General features: G+C 46.6%; 4 protein-coding genes across 7 annotated transcripts in view; 2 read left to right on the plus strand and 2 right to left on the minus strand.

Annotated features, from left to right (window-relative positions):
• Positions 1-69: 69 nt before the first annotated feature.
• Positions 70-2,502, plus strand: cactin (cactin, spliceosome C complex subunit). The gene has a single exon (XM_002134277.3). It carries the CDS (start codon positions 184-186, stop codon positions 2,410-2,412), a length of 2,229 nt encoding a protein of 742 aa, XP_002134313.2. The 5' UTR covers positions 70-183; the 3' UTR covers positions 2,413-2,502.
• LOC4814470 (migration and invasion enhancer 1) lies at positions 2,438-2,947 on the minus strand. Its single transcript, XM_001354996.3, has 2 exons — positions 2,824-2,947; positions 2,438-2,762 (listed from the first exon to the last, which is right to left on the minus strand). Exons 1-2 carry the CDS (start codon positions 2,847-2,849, stop codon positions 2,498-2,500), a joined length of 291 nt encoding a protein of 96 aa, XP_001355032.1. The 5' UTR covers positions 2,850-2,947; the 3' UTR covers positions 2,438-2,497.
• A 90-nt stretch (positions 2,948-3,037) lies between these two features.
• LOC4814859 (activating signal cointegrator 1) lies at positions 3,038-5,130 on the minus strand. Its single transcript, XM_001354995.4, has 5 exons — positions 4,935-5,130; positions 3,710-4,852; positions 3,515-3,636; positions 3,270-3,464; positions 3,038-3,197 (listed from the first exon to the last, which is right to left on the minus strand). The coding sequence occupies exons 1-5, from the start codon at positions 5,000-5,002 to the stop codon at positions 3,127-3,129; spliced, it is 1,599 nt and encodes a 532-aa protein (XP_001355031.2). The 5' UTR covers positions 5,003-5,130; the 3' UTR covers positions 3,038-3,126.
• A 334-nt stretch (positions 5,131-5,464) lies between these two features.
• Positions 5,465-16,697, plus strand: part of alpha-Man-Ia (alpha-Mannosidase class I a) — a 66,587-nt gene continuing 55,354 nt past the window's right edge. The window contains exons 1-2 of one of the 4 annotated variants that reach the window (XM_033383538.1): positions 5,465-5,747; positions 6,690-7,604. In XM_033383538.1, the coding sequence (XP_033239429.1) occupies positions 6,996-7,604 (609 nt within the window). In that variant the 5' untranslated portion in view covers positions 5,465-5,747; positions 6,690-6,995. The remainder of the gene's footprint in view (positions 5,748-6,689; positions 7,605-16,697) is intronic. The other 3 variants (XM_033383539.1, XM_033383540.1, XM_033383541.1) reach the window with 3 other exon arrangements.

A 16,697-nucleotide genomic window follows, 5' to 3' on the forward strand; every position in this document is an offset into this window, starting at 1 on the left:
AATAAATAGGGGTTAAGTCGGCTAAATTCCTTTTTTTTTCATCGATATATTTTGATAATGGGACGGTATATTTTGGTACATTTCTAAGGGTAAGACCGTATATTTTAATGATCACCACGGTCACACTGAGGCTGTGATTAAATTTGTTTTTATTTCGTTATTTCGTGAAAAATTCCAAAAAATATGCCCAGAGATGACACCAAATCCCGGCGACGGAGTCGGGATAGAAAAAGCAGGAGTCCCGAGCACAAAAGCAGTCGGGACAGGCATCGTGAGAAGGATAGAGAGCGGGAACGTAAACGCGACCACGACACAACGCGCGACAGAGAAAGGGACAAAGACAGGCAGGAGCGTGAGCGGCGTCGGGAGAAGGATAGTGGGCACAGTGAGAAAAGCAGCCACAAGAGCAGCAAAAAGCGACGCTCCTTAACGCCACCAACCCAATCGAAATCGCCATTGGCCATGAGTTCCGTGAAGCTGCTGCAAACGCTCGAGGCGCGCCGCCTGCGCGATCAGGAAGAGCGTCAGGCCCGCAAGGAGGAGCTGAAGGCCCAGGAGACACCCGAAGAGAAGCGCGCACGCCGCCTGCAGGAGAAGCAGGCCAAAGAGCATCGTCGCCGCGAGCGCATGGGCTGGGACAACGAATACCAGACGTACTCCAACGAGGATAATCCCTTCGGGGACTCCAACCTAACCTCGACCTTCCACTGGGGCAAGAAGCTTCAGGTCGAGGGTCTCTCGAATCTATCCACCAAAACGGTGGAGGTACTGTCGCTGCAAAAGCAAATGGAGAACCGCCGGGAGCTGGAAAAGGTGAAGAAGCGCCGGCAGGAGCGTGAGCTGGAGCGGCAGGTGCGCGAGGACGATGCGATGCAGCAGCAGCGGGCCAAGGAAGCGGTCCAGTTCCGCGAGTGGCAGCGCCAGGAGGATCAGTTCCATCTGGAGCAGGCGCGCCTACGCAGCGAGATACGGATCCGTGACGGACGGGCGAAACCCATCGATCTGCTGGCCCAGTATGTTGCCGCTGGCAACGCCCCGCTCGAGGAGTCGCTCGAGATGCAAATGCACGAGCCGTATATGCTGCTCCACGGCCTGCCCATGGAGGAGCTGGAGGATCTGCTGGTGGACATCAAGGTGTACGAGGAGCTGGAGCAGGGCAAGCATATCGATTTCTGGAACGACATGGTCACCATTGTCCAGGACGAGCTGCAGAAGCAGCAAAAGCTCCACTCGGACGCCAGTGCGCTCAACCAGCGACGCGACGGCATCCATCAGAGTGTCGTCAAGGACGTGGCGGACATCTTTCGCGGCAAGAACGCCAAGCAGCTGGAGGAGATGCGTGAGCGCATCGAGGCCAAGATCAACAGCCGTGCCGACGGCGTCGACATCAGCTATTGGGAGAGCCTGCTCTCCCAGCTAAAGGCGCACATGGCTCGGGCCCGTCTCCGCGATCGTCATCAGGCCCTGTTGCGCGAGAAGCTGCTGCTCCTCAAGCGGGAGAATGAGGACGAACTGACAGCTGGTGTCGGCGAGGATCAATCCTCTGCAGTAAAGGAGGAGTCAAGGCAGCAGGCCCCCGAGACGGAGGAGGAAGCTGCCGCCGAACCAGCGGCGGATGAGGCGGCGGCAGCTGCCGAGGAGCAGCGTTCCCTCTCCGCTGGAGAAGATGAGGACGATGACGACGAAGGCGATAGACCGCTGAGGGAGTTGCTCAATGCCGCCCGCCTCTACCAGGCCGGCAACTACAGTCCGCCGTACATCAGGGAGGATGACTTTACCGGCCGTCGGATACATGCCGGCGACCGAGACGAGAATGACGATGGCGCCATGTACGAGGAGAGCGACGACGAGAGCCGGATCCATCGACAGCGTATGCTAATCGTCTGTCCCGAGCGCGTGGATGCATCGTCCTCGGGCAAGCAGCAGCAGCTGTCCGCGCAGGAGCAGCGCATGCGGAACGAGGCGCGCCAGGGGATGCAGGGCGACGAGGCCGAGTTCAGCGTGGAGACCACCCTGGATGCCGTGCCCCAGCTGGCGACGGACAAGTATCGGCCGCGCAAGCCGCGCTACTTCAATCGCGTCCACACGGGCTTCGAGTGGAACAAGTACAACCAGACGCACTACGACATGGACAATCCGCCGCCGAAGATCGTCCAGGGCTACAAATTCAACATCTTCTATCCGGACCTGATGGACAAGTCACAGACGCCGCAGTACTTCCTCACACCCTGTGCGGACAATGGGGACTTTGCGGTGCTGCGCTTCCACACGGGACCGCCGTACGAGGATATTGCGTTCAAGATAGTCAACCGGGAGTGGGAGTTTAGCTACAAGCGGGGATTCCGCTGCCAGTTCCACAACAACATCTTCCAGCTGTGGTTCCACTTCAAGCGCTATCGCTACCGTCGCTGATCCCATGCTCTACAGATGCACACTATTCTTTTTTGTTTTTTTTTAATCTAGGAATAAATCTATGCACACTCCTTCTGTATTCGAATCACATTAGAGCGCAATCTTTGATGGGAGCCGCCTGGACCGCCTCCACGGGCGCACCGCTCTCCGCCCGACGCACCTGCTGGAGCACGCTCTGGTGGTCGGGAAAGGCCAGGGTGGCCAGCTTCGAGTGCACCAACTGCTTGTCGATCGTCACCTCAAAGGAGCCGCGTCTGCCCTGACGACAGTTGACCTCCACACCGGGGCCGGCCGTCTCCAAGAGGAATTGGCGCAGCAAATGGCACTGCAGCTTGAAGTTGCACACGCCGCTGCAAGGGATTGAGTCCAGGAGTGGTCAGCAGCAGCTCATGGGGATGGGCATCTACCTACCAGTACTCCACATCCACGGTGACCATTGCATAAAATTCAAAATCCAATCAAAACAGAAACTGGTCTAAAATCGCCGCAGAGTTGCCAGACAGTTTGATAGCAGCGGCATCTATCGGTAAGAAAAGTGCTGACATTTTAGCTTCTTTAAGGCTATATCTAGCTTTTCTGGCTTTATGGCCTTTTTAGGATTTCAGGACGTAAAATCAACTGAAGATTTAACGTTTAACCCTTTGAGGTTTATGTTTTTTTTATTAAATCAGCATTTTAAATGCTGAAATCGAATGTGAGGAAGTCCTTGGCTGTTTAGCCCTTGTTGGCCCTGGCCCTCAGCAGCGTCTTGCAGGCGGCATTGTGCGTCTTCAGCGGCAGTTCATCTGTGGATCGGCAGGAGAGAAAGGATCAGCATAAGCCAGCCCCTTTTTGCTGGTGCGAGGGCAAACACTCACATATCTTATGATCGCCCTGGACGGGCAGAAGGATCGGCAGCTGCTCCGGCTTGCTGCAGACAAACACATACGGACTGTCCGACTCGCCGCGGGGATAGGTGTCGCGGTACTCCTCCTGCGGCACACAGTTCTCCACATGAACGCAGCCCAGCAGGCTGCTGGTGGGATAATGCTCGGGGAATTTCATATTGGGATCTGTGGATGCGGTTGTGGGTGAAAAATTACCGAAGACTGGACCACCTTACCCTTGTAGTGCAGCCGATAGAACTCCTCCATGTGGGCTATCTCCTCGGGATGTGGCTCTTTGGCCGTCGAGGCTATCCACAGTCGACCGCGATGCTCGCTGTACCACACGCGTCCCTCGTGCCTGCCCAGAGAGAGAGAGACGGAGAGATTAATGAGTTAGAAATGATCATCGAGGGGTCCTGCACTGCACTCACTTTTTGATGCCGGCCACCAGCAGCGAGGCCCAGGGCTGATGCATCGACATGCACTGCCGCATGTCCTGCATCTCTAGCAGCTCCTTGTCCTGCACACGATTGTAGATGCGCTCCAGATTATCGGTCCCTGCGGGTGCCGCCGTCGGCCAGTTCTTCAGCTCCTTGCTTGGCCGATACACTGGCGGCTTGGCCATGCCCAGATTGGGGGCCAAGGCCATGGCCGAGTGGCCCGTGAGGGATGTGCCTGTGCCTGTGGAAGCGGATGCGGCCTTGCTGATGGCCGCCAAATCTTGGATCACCTGCTGCTCGTACTCCTTGGTGACGGGCAGCTCCTCGGCCACCTCACGTCCAGCGAAATCCACCTTGATCTTGCGCGTCAGACGACTGCCGTGCTTCAGTTCGTGCATCTCGCTCTTGAGCTTCTCGTACTTCTCCCGCTCGACGTCGCTCAGCCAGACGGAGTTCTCCTGGAAGTAGTCCAGCTCGTCATCGATGACCGTCGTACGCTTCTCGCTGTTCCGGTCGTACTCCAGCAGACGATCGCGCTGCGCCACGGCCTGCTCCAGGCCATCGCCAGGCTTCTGGTTGCCGCCTGCGTTCGAGGTTTTCTCCTTCTTCTTCAACTGACTCTTGCTGGGATTCTTGGCCATCTGGCTGATCTTGGAGGCATCCTTGGCCAGCTGCAGCTCCTCCTCGGACGTGTGAACGGGACAGCCGCAAAATAGGCACGGGCCGCTGCCCTCCTGCTGGCACACAATCCGGCCACAGGCGAGGCAGTTGTTGATAAGCTTGTGCTGCGCCGCCTGGCAGTCGCAGCGGCGGCGTCCCTTCAGCATAATGGTGTCGCCCTGCAGCCGGCCATCGTTCGAATACAGATTCACATATTTCCCCTGCTTACCCTTGGCTCCACCACCGCCAACGCCAGAAGTACCAGCGACGGGCGCTTTTTTTAACAATATTGGCGATCTATTTGGCATTTGTTTGGTCGGTGTGCCGCCCTTGGCGTTGTTGCGCGCCTGTTTGCCGCTCAGCAGCATCCGGCGGCAGTTGAGCAGAAAGATGCGATGCTCCTCGTTCTCCTCGCACAGCAGATTACCGAAATAGTTATCAAAGTCGTAGTCATCCTTGATCTCCAGGATGGCCCTAAATAGTCGGGTCGGGTCGAAAATGTATTATTTTAGGAAAAGGAAAGGGGAGGCAACCAGCAGCCAAGGCGGTCACTCACTCCATCATCTTGTCGGTGACCACGCAGTCCAGGCACTTGGATAGCGTGTCCCGTACCCATTTTTCCATGCTGAAACGATTATTATTTACTCAAAATGCGAAATGACGGAGATATTTGAAAACGCAAGCAAAAACGAACAGCTGCTGGCAGTGTTGATTAACTCTTGATGCTAAACCGTGATCCCGAGCTGTGATTGTTTTCACTTAATTATGAACGTATGTAATAATAATATATGATAAAATATTAAATTAAAATTAACACAACAACAATCAACAAATGCATAGCAAAAAATTTCAGATATTTTGAACAGCTGCTGTAACAGCAAAATTGCGCGCTAACAGCACCAAGCACCAACAGCTGATCCGGCAACGCCGCGAAATATGCTGCTCTGCTTTGCGACGAAAAAATGAGTCGTTACTTTGAATGGTCTATAAAAACGGGTATGGACAACAACCAAGAATGTACCTTGAAGACAAAAAGCGAATCGGCTTTTCAAGGTATATTTTTCAAGTGGGGTAGGTTTCCCCTTGCATGCGATGCATTTTGTGGTCGTGTTGCCTATTGTCCACACCCTCGTTTTTCTCCCATTATGTAGCAAGCGTGTAGTCAGCGTGTAGTTGCCATGTAACAAACTAAGCCAAAATGTAAAACAAAACAAAAAACCAATCGAATGCCGCGATATGTGATATGTGATATTTCTGCTGTAAACTAAATTAAACCGTGGCTTGCGTGAAATCCGTATTGTAAATAATATTATGTTCGCCAGCAGCGGTAACGGCCCATTGTGTTAGTAGAGAGAAAGTACACGTTCAGGTATTGAGCGAGAGAGCGAGTCCTCCAATAACAACAAAAGCACCAACAATAGCGTGGAAGTGAAGAAGCAGCAGAGACAGAGACAGGGACAGGGAGAGAGAGAGAGAAAGAGACAGTAAAAAAAAAAAAATCAAAACGAAAGAGCGAAAAAAATCAAAGTGATGCCTCAGTTTCCTCCCCACCAACCACCCCTCTTGGGTCTTTGCCAGTCTGTCAGCTGTAACTGTAAAATAGTGAGAGCGAAGGGGAAAGGGACCCCCCACACACCGCACCCCGTACCTTCCCTCGCATCCCAGAGCGACCAGTAACGACAGAATACTTTTTGTTCATTTTTTTTATTGTTCACGACGAACGGTACTCTTGGCAAGCTATAACGGTCTATATATTCCGTAATACGTCCAAATTGTTTTAGCAAATGTATTGCAAAAATTGCGTGTGCGCCTATTACTGTGCTTGCTCTCCTTTGCTCTCGCTCTCTCCTGTCTGTCCCACTGTGTTTGAGTGACTGTGTGTGTGTGTGAGTGTGTTACTTGCAGTTTATGCAGTGGACCCCAGTCGTGATCAAGCGCTGAAGTAAACTCCCTTGAGAAATGTGGCTCAAAGCAAACAAATCTCATTGTCATTGTACCTAATCGTGATCAATCGTCAATAAAATGCAATGTTTAGTATGGTGACAGGGTATAGCGGGATCTGTGCTTCAAGCGTTTGCCAATGTATTTGCAATAGAAAACTGAAGGAATTCCTTTCTTGACCAACGATGCATCAATTGTGTCACGCATAAACGTTCCTGTAAATCTGTGTGTGCGTGTGCTTGTCTGTGTTTTGTCTGCTGCTGCTCTTCTTTTCCCTCGATTCCTTTTCGTTTTCGTACGCCACGCCGCAGTGTCAGCGTTGTTGTCTTTGGACTGCGATTTTATTTACCGTTTCTTTTCGTACATACAGTTCTTTAAATTGTACTTGTATGCGTGCTGTAAACCTGCCAAAAATAGCAATAAACAATAACAATGCAGCCGCATAACTGACGTCACAAGAGAGGCAGGAAGCGAGAGCGAGCGTGCGCGCGTGTGTCAGTGTGTGTGTGAACAACTGTAAACCTCAACCGGCAAAACCTCAAAAACCGAACAGCTGTGTGCCTCCAGAAAAAATAATACAAATCAAAAGCAACCAAGAACAACCTTAACAATCCCGCATAAGCAATAAAATTATTAGTAAGAAAAACACACAAAAAAAAACAACTAATTTGTTAAAATGTATCGCATCGGTCCAATTGGACGGAAATCAAACTTCCATTCGCGAGAGAAATGTCTGATTGGCCTCGTCTTGGTCACCCTGTGCTTCCTGTGCTTTGGCGGCATCTTCCTGCTGCCGGATAACTTTGGCGGCGATCGTGTCCTCCGCGTCTACAAGCACTTTCAGAAGGCCGGTCCAGAGATATTCATACCAGCCCCCCCTCTCGCCGCCCATGCGTCACGCAACGAGGATCCGCACTTTATTGGCGATCGCCAGCGCTTGGAGCAAAAGATTCGAGAAGAGCTGGGCGACATCCTCGATGAGCCGCCGGCAGCGCAGGCAGGAGCAGCAGCAGCGGGAGAAGCGGATGCAGCCAATGTCCAGGCCCCAGCCCCCGCGGCAGCGCTGGAGGAGCAACTCGAACAAGAGCGGGCGGAGGCGGAGGACGCCCGCCATGTGGCCGTGCCCGTGCTGGCAGCTCCAGCACAGGGCGACTCCGACACAGTTTCCACGCACAACAATCCCGCCCAGCAAATCATCCAATTGCCCATGGGAGGTGGCGCCAACGACCAGGCGCCGGACACTGTGGACGCCACTCTGGAGGAGCGACGTCAGAAGATTAAAGAGGTAAGTCCCGCCGGCATATTGTACTAGAAATACCATTTTTCCCTCCCCCACCTTGCCCTGACTACGACTCTGTTCATTCCTGGAATCTCTGTCTGCCTTGCCCTCTCTCTTCTTCTCTCTTTCGCTCTCGTGCTCTAATTTGGAATTTCTTGTTAATTGTTGCTGGTTTTTTCGTTTTTTTTTTTTGGTATGTGGACAATTATCAGCATTCCGCTATTTGTGCTTCCTCTCCCATTTGCTCTTTCGCATCTCTGGTGCTTACTTCCGCGACGTGGCTGCGCGACGTCCCGCTGTGGGTCTGGCACCCGCTGGCACCTTCTAACGGCATGCTCTCTCTTGCCCTGCAGAGAGTACCACCCCACCCGTACCCCTTTAAAGCTTGCTCTCGCTCTTTCCGCTTCCTGATTGTGCCAGACGCTGCGGGCGGAGGGGGGGGGGGGATCAGCATATGGGAAATACATACATAGTTTAGGCGGCATTTTATGCCCTTCTTGCAATTGCAACTTTCTCTTCAGTTAATTCCACCATTTAGCTGAATTATTAATTCCATTACAAATTTGCAAGTCTTAATAAAGATTTTTGCTTTGTTTCTTTATTTACATTTTGCTTCGTTTCGTTTTCTGTTCTGCGTTGCTGTCTTTTTTTTTTTTCTATTTGTTTTTGCTTTTGCTTTTACTAAATTCCAGTGACCCAGAATCCGTTGAATCCGACGACGCGACGCTGCTGTGGGGCCCCCGTAGGCAAACGAAACGAATAGAAAACAAAGTCTTGGAATTATCATTAAAAATCAGCCAACGTTTGTTGTCAGGCCGCGGGAGGGATGGGGAGGGGGGAGATGTGTACATGGAAACAGAGAAGAACGAAACGAGATGATCGCTGTCGACGTCGCTGTCGCTGTCGCCGTCGCTGTCGCCGTCGCGGTTGCCGTAATTTTCTGCGATGTCGCTGACTTTTACCTAGAGATGGCAGTGACAGATAGAGTGACAGTGGAATAGAACGATCGTTCCTATGGCAGAATGAAAATCAATTAAAAAATATGTCGAGAGCTATGTGCAGTCTTATTTCTCCGAAATCAATACCCGACCGGATGGCTTTCACAATCAATTGAACAATTCGCAACACAACGGCTTCAAAGCCAGCCCCACATTCCACTCATCATCGATCGTATCGCAGACACAACGAAAATGTTCTCAAGTTTCGCTTTCAAGTGTGCGGCGAATGTGGATAATGTTTGGGAATTGTCGAGGAGATTCTCTCGAGTGGAGGTAGATAGTGGAGAGTGGAGACTGAAGAACCTCGTGATGAATCACCTCGTTAGATACTGGCCTTGCCATTAGGAATGGAAACATTTCGCTTCAAATTTAATTAATTTGCTTCGATATTGAGCGTATCTGGTATCATGCAATTTAATATGGATTCAACGGGGGTTTTTGCGGAGATTCGCGAGTTAGATTAAAGCGGAAATTCAGTGGAAATCTTATTTCCATTTTCGCAAAACTTATTTCAAAGTGAGATTGAATTTCGATAGGAATTGTATAACAGGGGCTAGAGATGTTCTCCACAGATGGTTAACTGTTGTTAAAATTGTTTTCCACAGATGTATAACAGTTTTAAAGGTGACTTCCACGTTTATCATATATAATATAATGTATATTAGTTGCTAAAAAATGTGTTCCTATGAGGTCTAACAGTTTCTGAAAATATTTTCCACAAATGTATAACAGTTAGTAAAGTAAAATAGCTATTTCCTTCGATTTATAACAGTTGTGAACGATTTTGTCCATATTTATAGCATTTGTATAACAGTTTTATAACAGTTGTATGAACGTTGTATACCAGTTGTATAACATATGTATAGAAGTAGTATAACAGTTGTATAACAATTATATAAAATTTCCTAGAAGAACGTCAAAAACTCCCAAACATATTTTGTTCCTTGAAAATCTAAAAAAAAATCATTTCTCCGAAAAGGTTGGCTTTTGAGGGCCAGAGAAACAGCTGTTCCGCCCTACAACTGTTGCATGCTGCGGATTGCAAAATGGACATGCAATCGGCATACCAGAGACACCCCCTGCTGTGTACTCCTCCCTCTATATCGCTCTATCTCTCACGGTTGAAAGAGCGCCCACGACGAAGGGCGGGCCGGAGCGGGGCACTCAACGAACCATTTAAGCACACACATTATAAATCCATCATCGCATCAGATCTCCAGATAAACCCGCATCATATGTTATTTTGAATACTCATTTGGAATACTTATTCAAAATCATTTTCCGAGCTAGTTGTGCATAAAATGTGCACGATTATGACTCTGCAAATATCGGAGTAACTATTCGCGTGGAGGAGGATGGAGGTATGTGCCTGTCATAAGTGTCCAAAGAAACGAAATGAAATTTAAAATTATTCCGACATTTCTATTCATGCCACCAGTGGCTGGGGTCTCTGGGCGGGGCCTTAGAACAATGTTCCACTCATTTTTCGGGGGCGTTGTTAATTTAGTCATTGCCCACAATATTTACATAGAACAGTGGTTCCACAGTGGAACCTCATGCTGTGAAAAAAGGATCGGAGGTGATTTTCTTCCATTTCGATTGTATTTTGTGTTCGATGCAGTGTTGCCACTGTGGCACTGGACTCTGCCACCCACTATATACCCCATGTTGGTCTACTGTTTTGCTGTCCCCCACTCTCTCTGGGGGCTTGGCTTTCACCAAATATCGTGTGCTATGCATACAAAAACAAAACAAAAACAGTCCCAGCATGAGAGGCACAGAAAAATATACCTATTGAGAGTAAAAGAGTGGACACAGAGAGGGGGACCCATTCGCATAGAGAGAGAGAGAAAGACAGAGACGGAATGATTGGGGATCCCAAATAGAAGGAAATGTGTCAATAACCCATCCAAACAACCGGCCAGCGCCCTGGCTTTTGGGGCTTGCCACACAGTCGATGGCATTGTTCCCCCGATGGCAGTGACTCACAGAGCGAGATAGAGAGTGAGAGAGGGGCGTGGAGAGAGTGCGGTAGAGCGCAAGGTGTTTTATGGGTTTGCATGTTGCCCATTGCTCCCCCCCATTATTATCGCAATTATTTGGGCGCAACAAATAGTTGTTTTCTCTTTGGTTAAACATCAAAATTACCCCACGACCAAAGGCCATGCATTAAAACCAATAAAGCAATTAAATTTGTATCAAATTTCGTTTGAAATGCGATACAAACGTAAATATGTATATATTGGAAGGTCATTTCTCTGGGATAAGCGCAAAGGAAATTTAAGAGATGTGGCAACACCGGAGATTCCGGGGAAATGGAGCAAATTCCATCGATCTGCGACCTCCATTGAAGGATGCCAGGGGATGCCTGAACCATGCGTGAAGCCAAGAACCCAAAGAACTGTATCTTTTGTCTTGATTATCATTGAGGTCTTGATCATAGAATCTTGCGAAAAAAGCACACAAAAGATCTGTATTCCATCTCGCAGGGATGTGGGACTGTTGCAGATACGAGCATAGCTCTGGGGTCGGTTCTATGGATGAATCTGAAGACACTGGGAAGATACGACTGTTCATCCGAGGCTGGATGGATCTAAACGATCTGAATACATAAAGAGACTGGCATGGACCTCCTACTTGCTCATGTCGCGCCAATCCATAAAATATTCACCAGAGACAATTGACAATAACTTTCCCTGAAATGTGAAATATTATCCCATCAAACTAGTCATTACCTTCTCCGTTTAGCCAGTCGGTAATAGTACGTTGTGTTGTAATAATTGCAAACCACTTAAATGGCAGCTCAACTGTGAAAAAAAAAACCTGATTATGGCTCAGAGGAGTTCCACCTATATACGGTTAAGTGAATGATTGATGGTATGTGGGCCGGAGGGGGGAGGACTGGGTGGTTACACAAGTGACACTAATGCGAAATTTACAAAGCAAAAATAGAAGCCAAAACGCACACTTTTTGAGGAGTTCTATTGTACAAATAGTAGTTGTAAAAAATAAATAAATAAATAGTGTAAATAGTAGTTAATAAAGGTAGTGTTTATGGTAGCATAAGAGCGAAATATTTCTTTGAAAATGTGGATAACAGATTTGACAAATTGTGACATCTGAGTCCGGATACCTCTGGGAATACCTCTATGAAGGGCTCTAGGAAGGGCTCTAGGAAGGGCTCTAGGAAGGGCTCTAAGAAGGGCTCTAAGAAGGGCTCTAGGAAGGGCTCTAGGAAGGGCTCTGGAAAGGGCTCTAGGAAGGGCTCTAGGAAGGGCTCTAGGAAGGGCTCTAGGAAGGGCTCTAGGAAGGGCTCTAGGAAGGGCTCTAGGAAGGGCTCCGGGAAGGGCTCTAGGAAGGGGTCTAGGAAGACCTCTAGGAATACCTTTAAATGCTGCTGTGATTATCTCTTTGAATACCTCTGACAATACTTCTAGAAAGGCCTCTAAGAATACTTCTACAAACACCTTTAGGAAAACAATACCTTCAGGAATACCTTTAGCGATTACCTCTGGGAATAGAGGAATACTTCTTGGAATACTTTATAAATACCTCTAGAAATCCACTCCACATATCCCATGAAAAACAAATAATTCTTTCCTAATTTTGTTTCGAGCTAAGAATTTCCCAGTTATAAACTTTAATGGAATGGCGGGGGTCTCGATACGCATTCGATGTGTGTGTTTTTGAGCCGTTCAAAAAAAAACAACGCTTCATTTAACGCTGACCTTTGGGCCAAAAGCTTTGATCCCCATGCATATTGCAGCGGGACCCAAGCCCATGCTGTTTGTGGTGTGTGGCATGCCCCCACCCACAATCCAACAAGCCGGGAGAGAGAGAGAGAGAGACTGAGAGAGCGAGAGAGTAGTGTTCCGTTTGCCATTTCGTTCCGCCGACTGCCGCGAGCTTTTTGTTTTGCGAAAAGCTCTGGTCTAGGGAGCTTTCCTACGCTTACGCGATTTTTTGGCGCCAAAAAAAGATTGTTGAATGTTTTGCGGCGTTAGTTTGTGTTTTTGTTTTTGTTCTCAGAGCAGATTAGACAGGGTATGCGGTAGGGGTATATTCGAACAGTAATTCACTTTGTAAATAAGTATTTAAAAAGAAATACAAATTATAAACAAAATAAAACACTTAATAAATAAAAAAGTAATAATAATAAATCAATAATTAATAAATTAATATTTGTGATAAAAAATACCAAAATTATTGAAAATAAAAATACCCTAAAGCCGTTAGAAAGTTTCGAAATAGTTATTTAATACTCAAAAGTATATTTTTTTGAAGTGTTATAGTTTTGGTATGCAATTGGTACATTTTTGGTATCTATCTGGTACATTTTTGGTATTTATCTAGTACAGTTTTGATATCTATTTGGTGCATTTTTGAGATTTATATTGTACATTTTTAAGCATATTTTTGGTATCTATTTGGTACGCTTTTGGTATTTATGTGGTATATTGCTGTATCTATGTGGTAAATTTTCGGTATTTATCTCGTATATATGTGATTTACTTGACACATTTATTTTAGGCTAATTTTGTTTAGCTATTTGGTATTTTTTGGTATTTGTTTTGGTACACTTTTGATATTTATTTGGTATACTTTTAGTATTTGTTACTAAAGAATACCAGAATCAACCGCAGCACTCTATGAACCTCTTTCATTAGTCGTAAAGAGTATCCAAAGGTCGAGCTCTATCTTTAGTCTCTGTCTCCGTCTCTTTCCTTCCTGCTTGGCGTATGTTCGCTCGCCTTTGTCGATGGCTCCTACGCTCCGACTGCGGTGTCGGTGGGGGACTTCGCTTCGATTCGCCGCTTCTCGACTCGAGGGCCGAATGCTGCCGAACACGAGAGCCCGACATTCGGGTCGTTATGTTTCGCTCGTGTGCTGGGAATAGCCTCCTGGTTATCCTTCGTCGTGGAGGCAGGGGTGTGAGACGGGGAGCCAGGAGAAGGGCTAACTGTCTGGCTGCCAATGGCACTGGCACTGCCGCTGCCGCTTGCCACTGCTGCTTGCCACCGTCGCTTCTGGTGCTGGTACTGGTGCTGGTGCTGGTGCTGCTTCTGGTGCTGCTGCTGGTTCTTCTGCTGATGCTTGGCTCTGGCGCGTTCACTGTGTCTCCTGCACTGGAAGCGTCAACTCCATTTGCACGCGCGCGCGCTTCGCGTTTCCGTAACGTTGCGAGTGGTACACCGTATCGTACGCGTACGATTACGATTACGATTACGAGTGCGAGTGCGAGTACGAGTTGTACGGTAAATCGGCAGCAAGTAACGGTAGCTTGCTGTGTGGTACGTGCGTGTTCAAGGCTATACCTGCAGCAGGCACGTTGGCTGTGGCCTGCAGCCATCAGCCAGCAGCCAGCATCCATTTGGGCTACTCTTTTACTTAATAAAGAACAAAAGTTGCAGTTGCAAGGGGAAGAAGAGGCAGGCAGGCAGGGAGGCAGGAAGGCAGACGGGCGGGCAACTTATTGTTTGCGTTGGCCATTAATTCTGGGTGCGTGGTGGTGCATCGTGTGCAGAGGGGTCAAAACCGCCAAACCTCCATCAGGCGGCGGCAGTGGCGGTGGCGACGCTGCCAAGCGGAAACGGAAGTGCAATGTGCCGATGACACCATCTTGCTTTTCCTTTCAATTTTTTTTGACGTGCTTTTTTCTTGTTTACATTTGAATGAAATGAAATGCAATGAAACACGGAAAATGGTGACAGAAAACTCGGTACAGATTCAGCGCAACATTTGGCCGGGTCGAAATTGCATTAAAAATTGAATCAAAGTGCAAAAAAATCACAGAATATTATGGCCACAAAGTAATGGATTTTAAAAGATTTTCGTATGGATAATACGCATTCTTTTTTTTGGTTTTTTTTTGAGTGCTTGTGGCCACAAAAAAGTAAGAGAAAAATGGAGGGAAATTAAAAAATGAAATGCAGGAAATATTTTAAATAAAATGGCATTAAATGCATGCACAAATAACTCCCATTTCCCAGAAAAAGCACAAAAATTAGTGAAATACTGTTCGAAATATTGAATTCCACAATGGTGAAAAATGTGGAAGACACTTTTGGGAAATGCTCTCAACAGGGAAAATTATACTGAAAAATAAAATCAAAATGATTATGAAATATGAAACATTTTTGGGGCTTCAGAATTCTAGGAAAAATTATGCAGAAAATAACTATTTTTTGCATATCCCATTAGCTTAGAATTTCAAGTTTAGAAGGCCAAAATGTTTTAATATTTATTTGATACCACATAATTAATAAGATAATATAATATATAATATAATAATATAAATAGTTATATATTTTTATCGTGCAAGTATGACAGGATGCAGAACAGAAGCTGAAAACAAAAGCTAAAATATTTTTCTAGAAAATTTCCCTCCGGTCAGGAAAATGGAAATATTGAATACGTGTTTCATGCGGGGGGTTTTTTTTGTTTGCTAAACAAAGGTCGTTTTCTAGTAAATATTTAACGTACAAAATCCTTTGTGCGAATTTTCTTTTTTTTTTATTTATATTCTATTCTATTTTTTATTTCCATTTCGAAAAATTCAATTAAAAAAGGGGATAATTTTTAATTGAAAAATGTTTTTAAGGCTACTGAAATTCTTTAAAAATCAGAATGAAAAATAAGCAAAGAATTGAAAAATTACCATTGAATTCTAAAGCCTAAAAATAATCATCCTCCAACCAGGGAAATCTCTTTAAAAGAAATAAATGTATGTTTCTTGAACAAAAATCAGTCCCCCGCCACTGGATATAAATCCACGGGAATTATGAACAAACATCTCTAGGAAAAGTTTTTTGCAAACAAATTTTAATCAAGCAAAATTCCACTTTTAAATTCGTTGACACTCGAAGCAGAGCAAAGCAACTTTTGAATGCTGCCGACGAGGAATCCCCGTGAGTAATAATAAGAATGAGGATGGGGTAAAAAAAATCACCAGAATACACCGAAAACAACGCACAGCTTGGGATCAAGGGAGCTGGGGACAGAGGGACAGAGCAACGACACTCTCCCAGCATGGGGCACAACAAAATATGCGACGAATATGGGCGTACTCGTATTTGTGTGCATAAATGAAAGCCAAAAACTAAATCTAAAAAAGAAAAAAAAATATATATATATTTAGTATATATACTATATATTTAGTACATTCGCACAGCAGGCAAGAGAGAGAAATTCTTCACACGCGAAATGTTGCAGCGGCAGTAAATAAAACAAACGAACAAAAAAAAGGGGGGAAAAAATGTATATATGGGATAAAAGAGTGGCGTATGGGCAAGGGAATGGTGATAGGGGGGGAGGGGAAGGGGATATGGCGCAGTGAATGGAAGAGTGTGCCCTGTTTATGAAATTTCAAAAAAATATAAAAATATACACACAGAAAGGGTATTCCGACTTGAAGGATCCACGCTGTGTTCCGAAGAGTTGTTCTAGATCATTTCTGAGGGATTTTTGCATACAAAATGTGATTGAGGATAGGCTAGGCATAGAGTCATTTTTGGGTACATTTTTAGATGATAATCTTTTATATATAGAAAGATTTCAGTGTATAGAGCCAATCCACATTCAAACGTTGAAAAATACGCATAAAAATCTCAGTCATAGGCAAAACTCTTCGCCTCCCTCTGGTTCTTTATGGAGGTATATGTGTGGCCACAAGGGTTTACACACACACACACAGATAGAGACATAGACTGTGTGGAAGGAAGCGGCTTTCACACATTTGAAAGTAACGCATAATGCGTCATTTTTCACTTGAGAAGGAGCATATACAGCATAGAGCATAGACCATAATAACCATCACGCAATGGAGGAAGCATTGAAGAAGGGGGGGGGAGGGGAGGCCCCACAGATGAGCGGAGGAATGGGGAGTGACAAGTGAAAGACACCTGAGAAACGGGTAGGGAAAAGGGTGCCAGGAAGAAAGTGCTTAAGAGCCAAAGAAGAGAGTGTGTAAAAGTACAGTGAGATCTCCCATTGGTGCGCCACAAGCAGAATCCAAAGAGTATAGGGAAGATATATTTTATAGATCAGCCCGAAGACCGAAATAAAAAAGGTCGATAAAGATAGTCGAGACATATTTCCATAT

The sequence above is a fragment of the Drosophila pseudoobscura genome, chromosome X, assembly GCF_009870125.1.
Source record: "Drosophila pseudoobscura strain MV-25-SWS-2005 chromosome X, UCI_Dpse_MV25, whole genome shotgun sequence".
Lineage (NCBI taxonomy): Eukaryota > Metazoa > Arthropoda > Insecta > Diptera > Drosophilidae > Drosophila > Drosophila pseudoobscura.